The sequence below is a fragment of the Danio aesculapii genome, chromosome 13 (assembly GCF_903798145.1).
Source record: "Danio aesculapii chromosome 13, fDanAes4.1, whole genome shotgun sequence".
NCBI classification, from domain to species: domain Eukaryota; kingdom Metazoa; phylum Chordata; class Actinopteri; order Cypriniformes; family Danionidae; genus Danio; species Danio aesculapii.
Genome location: NC_079447.1, coordinates 15,730,787 through 15,737,362, shown reverse-complemented (window position 1 = coordinate 15,737,362; position 6,576 = coordinate 15,730,787). Strand labels below are relative to the sequence as shown.

Sequence of the window (6,576 nt, the reverse complement as noted above, 5' to 3'; positions counted from 1 at the left end):
GGATAAATCGTGCTACAAGAGAAAGCTGATAGGTGAGATAACCTGATTGGTTAATGCAGCCCAAATGTCCACTAAAGTTCCGCCTCATTGGTGTGAAACACCCCGCAGGATGTCTATTTGCATCTTTGCCTTGACTTAATATGTAAATCACTTGTGCTTGACGCTTCATCCACGTCTGGTGTGAATGTAGCCTCAGTGTTGAAAATATTTGAGCTTTATGATGTACACAGCCATATCACCTGGCAGCCTAAGACCAGTTACTCGCTGAAGTTAAACAGGGCTGAGCCTGGTCAGTACCTGGATGGGAGACCACATGGGAAAACTAGACTGCTATTGGAAGTGGTGTTAGTTGGGATAGAAGGGGGCGCACAACCTGTGGTCTGTGTGAGTCCTATGCCCCAGTATAGTGAAACTACACTGCCAGTGAGTGCTGTCTTTTGGATATGCTAAATCGAGGTCCTGATGCTTTGTGGTAATTAAAAAAATCCATTTGCACTTGTAAAGAGTAGGGGTGTTACTCCAGTGTCCTGGCCAAATTCCCTCACCCATCATAGCCTCCCAATCATCCCCATCCGCTGAATTGGCTGCATCATTGTCTCTCCACTCCACCTATAGGTGGTGTGTGGTGAACGCACTGGCGCTGTTGTCCTGTGGCTGCCATTGCATTATCATAGTGGACGCTGCACACTAGTTGTGGTGTGGAGAGACCACCCCTCCCCCCATGATTGTGAAGTGCTTTGGGTGTTTGACCATACAGGATAAATGCGCTATATAAATACACACATTACATTACATTTTTTAAAATAACACCAAAACATTAAATAAAGTAGCTTCTTTCATTTAAAAATAGCTAGACAGGCTTTGGAGGTATTTTACCAAAAAACACATTTATTATACATCATAAATGTCCATATTTTATACTTGTTATACAGTTTTAATGTTTATTTCTATAAACAACAAGTTGTTCAACACTGTTTGAATGGTTAGAAAAAGCAGCAAACCTAATTTAGATTCACCCTATGACCTTTTATACAAAGAACAAATAAAAAAGAATTCAAAGCCCTATTTTGTGCAATCATAGCCCTATTTTCAGGTTCATCATGTTTTGATATTTGTAATAAAAATGACTAATTATTGATTTAAATATATAAATATGACTAAAGCTTAACCTATTTTTAATTCTAAATTTAAAGGAATAGTCAACCTAAAAGTCTCTCACTATTAAAAGCAGCAGCCATTGACTTACAGTTAAAGTCAGAATTACTAGCCTCCCTTTGTTTTGTTTTTTCTCCAATTTCTGTTTAACAGAAAGATTTTTTTCAGCACATTTCTAAACATAATAGTTCTAATAACTCATTTCTAATAACTTGATTTATATTATCATTGCCATGATGACAGTAATTAATATTTGACTAGATATTTTTCAAGACACTTCTAACAGCTTAAAGTGACATTTAAAGGCTTAACTAGGCTAATTAGGTTAACTAGGCAGGTTAGGGTAATTAGGCAAGTTATTGTATAATGATGGTTTGTTCTGTAGACGGTCGGGGAAAAAAACTTAAAGGGGCTAATCATTTTGATCTTAAAATGTTTAAACAAAAATTAAAAACTGATTTTATTCTAGCCAAAATGAAAGAAATAAGACTTTCTCCAGAAGAAAAAATATTATCAGTCATACTGTGAAAATTTCCTTGCTTTGTTAAATATAATTTGGGAATTATTCAAAAAAGAAAACAAATCAAAGGGGGGCTAATAATTCTGACTTCAACTGTACATAGTATTTTTTTTTGTTTCTACTATAGGTGTCAATGGCTGTTGATTTCCAACATTCTTCAAAATGTACTGCTCAAAAAAAGGGAACACTTAGGGTATATCATGTTGTTTAAGTGTTCCCTTTAATTTTTGAGCAGTTTACTTTTGTTTTTGACAGAAGAAATGAATTTATAAAAGTGTTAGTAAATGCTAGGTAAATTAGAATTTTTTGGGAGAACTATCCTTTTAAAAAAAGGTTATTCAATGGGAGGCACAAAAATGTCCTGCTATAATGTTTACCTCTTCATTTTATACCATCAAGCTACAAATGTGTTGCTTTTGACATCTTTGCCCCCAGTATTTCTGTACCTTACATAAGCATCACTTGTGCAGGATCACTTCTACCACCTCACATCTGTTTGTCGCAGCATCATTTTACAACCCCAGTGATAAACAACAGGTTTCCCCTCTTGAAAACTGCCACCATGATTGTCCCGTTTAGTGTGTATTTGTGAAAAGACTCCAATTCCATTCTAGGCATGAATGCCTCAAATCACACATCGAGATAGCAAAATAACCACAATCATTTTTTCCCTACTCTTCACCTTGATAGACATTGAAACCTTCGCTGGTTTGCAGAAAATGCAGCTGTTTGGTGTCCTGATACAAGAAAACATCTTTAATACTCCCTTCAAACCCTTTAGTGAATACACCAGATGTAACCGATGCCACATCTCTGTTCAATTCAAAACCTCCCAAATAAATCACCCCTCCGTAATTGACAGCTACGTACTGTTCGAAAGGGTCGATATCTTCAAAAATGACTCTTTCCTCATTCACATAGACCTGGATGAGAGTCCGATTGTGCGTTATTGAAAGGTAATTCCAATAGTTACAGCAAAAAGAGTTTTGATATACAAGAGGAAGAGCGGTTCTCTCACCAAGATTGACCGAAATCTTCAGATAACCATCCTGCAGTCCAACCGCTAGATGATCATCATCTTCGCTCTCCGCTTTCCCCATCCAAAAGATCAATCCGTCCCCTGCTGAAGTAGAAAAATTCAGTGAAACCTCAGTGTACATCAAATTCCTAGAGTTGTACTTCGAATCCCTGTATTTCAAATAAGAGTTTCCAATAAACCTGATGGTCTTCAGTGTTACTTCTCTGTCACAATGAGTCCCAGTCCATCCCAAAGAGCACATACATGAATATGAAGCGGAAGTTGTGTTGTGGATGCAGACAGAATTGTGTTGACAAAGATTGTTGAGACAGTGAATGGATTGTTGGCATCGTGAGCCAGTCCACAGTGAGGGGCAGATACACGTAAATGAAAAAACACCTGACGGATGGCAGTGGCCACCATTCCTGCAAACCTTATACCCACACGCAGTCCCATCCCAGTCGCCAACATTGGCTCCATCGAGCGCTCCTGTCTCTGTAAGCTCAAGCTCCTGCCCATTGACTACAACCTCTCGAATGCCGCCTGTAAATCCAACTGGCTCCTTTTCCACTGCATCTATTGACACAGTGTTAAGTGAAGAGATGCCACCGATGAAGATATTTGCGCCAACATCCAGAGTGGTTGAGCCTTCCGAAGAGTTCCTGGTCACAGATTCGCCGTCTACAATGAGAAGGCCGCTGTTGCCTTCTCTGCCAGCCTTCACTGTGTGCCACCTCACACCGGTCACATCTAACTCTTTCAGAGACTGTAATACGATAGTTTGGTTCCCCAGATTATAGCGGAGCTGCATGAATCCTGCAGACAGGGATACACTGAGGAAATCACCTTGAAGAGGGCAGAGGAGAAGAATTAGTTGGTTACACTCAACAAAATACAAAGTACACACTTTTGTTTTGGTTCTTGTTAGTTATATATTAAAGATACACCTAAATGGTTTAATTGTGAGTAATGTAAGTCAAGAGTGAAGGTGCTGCTTTACCAGAATGAGTGCTCAAGTGCTGAGCGGTGTAAAACAGGATTCCCTCTGGAGAAAGAGTCTGAAACTGCAGTTGCACATTCGTTCTGTGCCTTATGTTGATGGGAGGAAATGACATCCAAGATGACTGATTCCCACTGAAGAAGGGGTCACTGATAGTTATAGCTGTAATGAAATAAAGGGAAAGAGAAAAAGTGCAGTCTTGTTGATTTACGGTTTAAAACTCTATGAGCTCGTTTAAGTTATCTTGTGAAGTGTGTTATGGGACTCTAAAGCAGTGAAGTGTCTTATGGGAAATTTAATGCATAAAATAAGTACGTTTTTAAAAATAAATGTTGTGCCATTTTATTTTAAAGCATCCTTGTTACACCTTATATGTACTTATTGTAGTAATAAAAGTAAAATATGCATAATTTGCACGTTTAGTCATAACTATGTATATTTACAATTAAAACCTAAACCAAACCTTAATCCTGACCCTAAACCAGACAAATTCATTCATTCATTTTCCCTCGGCTTAGTCTCTATTTCAGAGATAGCCACAGCGGAATGAACTGCCAACTATTCCGGTATACGTTTTATGCAGCGGGTGCACTTCCATCCGCAACCCAGTACTGGGAAATACCTATACACACTTACATTCAAACACGCACTCACACACTATGGCCAATTTAGTTTATTCAATTGTCTTTGGACTGTGTGAGAAATCAACCAAACCCACACCAACATGGGGAGAACAAACTCCACACAGAAATGCCAATTGGCCCAGCCAGGACTCGCACCAGCGACCTTCTTGTTGTGAGGCAACAGTGCTAACCACTGAGCCACCGTGCCACCCTTTGTACCAAGCACATGTGCTTAATTAATAATTCTCAGTACTTAAATGTATAATTGCACTGACATATGGGCAACATAAAATGTAATTTAAGGCAACAATTTGTTCTTTTACAATAAAAACTATAATGGTAGCAGAAAAAACTATGCTTAACTAAAACCAAATAAAGATACACACACACACATATATATACATATATATATATATATATATATATATATATATATATATATATATATATATATATATATATATATATATATATATATATATAAAGAGATACAGTGCACACAGAAGTATAAAAAGTTATATGGAACCTACAGCATACAATATCACATATTTTAAATATTTATTTTGTAGTAAAGGGTAAATTACACTTTTATTGACAGTAAAGACATTTATGGGGCCCTATCATACACCTGGTGCAATAAGGTGCAAGACATGTTTGGCACGATTTGTTGCTATTTTCAGACAAGCGCAAACCTAATTTTCACGTCTTGTGCCACGTTGTTTAAATAGCAAATCTATTTGCACCACTTTGTGGACTCATGGTGTGCCGGTCTAGAAAAGAGGTGTGTTAAGGCACATTGTTGGCGTGTTGCTATTTTGAGAAACTGTAATAGACTGCGCCCCTGACCAACTGAAAGCTGGTCTAAAGTCCAGCGCAGAGTGCGATAGTTATGTGCCCTATGCAGGTCCAAACACTTACACATTGCTTAATACACACAGCAACACACAAATATATTTACATATGAAAAAATTAAAAGAATAAAATGTTGCAAAAATAATTATTTTCTACATAAATATAAAAACCACTACCTCCAAGCCTTTTCTCAGGGGACTTTTTCCAGTTCATTTATGACAATTTGCATTTGTATAATGTTATTATTAGTAGTATTTATTATGCATATTAATAATAGTTTTAATAAAAACAAGTTTAGATTTGTCCACCTGTCGGGTTTTGGAGACGTATGCATCACTACATGGGGCATAAGAATATAACTCAGTTTTTTGACCCCCACTTCATTATTATTGTTCATTTGTTGGAAATTAGGACTTAATTTAGAAATAGTTTTGAAACAAATCTTTGCGCTTAACAAACAAAATTAAATATGTAGGCTAATGAATGTCTTCAGTGGAGTGCGTACAACACCGTTTCTTTATCTACAAAGTAAAGGAGTAAAGAGTAAAAGTAAAGAGAAAGTAAAGAGGCTGAATGGAGGGGGCTGGTTCTTTATCCTCACCCTGCAGATGGTCTGTTTAACCGTTTTCTCAATAGTGAAGTGTTCAATTTTTTCACTTACAGAGTCCGCCATGTAAATAGCAAATGCGCCATGACGCGATGCAACTGACTCTTAAAAGGAATGAGAGATGAGACTGTGATTGGTTTAATGCACGTTATGCTCAAAACACACCTATAACTCATTAAGAGAATAAGTACAACCCTGTTAGACCAATGCCGGGGCACAAAGCATATTTTTTGTCCTTAAAATATCAAAAATGGATTCAGACACGCCCTCAATGCTTTTGGGCCATGCACTTTAGACTTTGAGCCTAGATCGTTAAAATACAGTATAGCCCAATATGTTTTAGAAGATTTACAATTTCAATAGGTCCATTCATTTTTTTTATATATGTGAAATAATCCCTAAAACTAATATATCAACTTAAAAAAAAATGTTTGTCATGCATCAAATTTTTAACTAAGCTGTTTTTTTAAAATGTAAAGATAAACTACCTTAATCTCTAGATTTTTCTAAAGCAGAATGAGACGGTAAAGTGCAAAAAGTGCGTATTTGAAACTATTATTCCATTATAATTTTTTCATCATGTGAACTCTCTCTGAACCGTCCGCTGACCCCTTTGCGACTCTAACCTTGCTGGCAGTGGAGTCCAGCAGAGCCCAGAGGACACTGGCATGTGTATCCATCCGGAAGGGGCACACAGGTGGAGCCGCGAGCACAGAAAGGCGCTGGGATGTGTTCAGCATCACAGAACGACACTTTCTCTGAGCAAAGAGCACCTTTCCATCCAACCACACACTGACAGCT

General features: G+C 37.6%; 1 protein-coding gene across 1 annotated transcript in view; it reads right to left on the bottom strand.

Annotated features, from left to right (window-relative positions):
• Positions 1-2,268: 2,268 nt before the first annotated feature.
• The window catches only part of eys (eyes shut homolog), a 407,203-nt gene continuing 402,895 nt past the window's right edge, over positions 2,269-6,576 (bottom strand). Inside the window, exons 44-46 of the mRNA XM_056471602.1 lie at positions 6,402-6,574; positions 3,694-3,855; positions 2,269-3,539 (exon numbers count right to left, since the gene is read on the bottom strand). Coding sequence (XP_056327577.1) covers positions 2,347-3,539; positions 3,694-3,855; positions 6,402-6,574 — 1,528 coding nt within the window. The 3' untranslated portion in view covers positions 2,269-2,346. The remainder of the gene's footprint in view (positions 3,540-3,693; positions 3,856-6,401; positions 6,575-6,576) is intronic.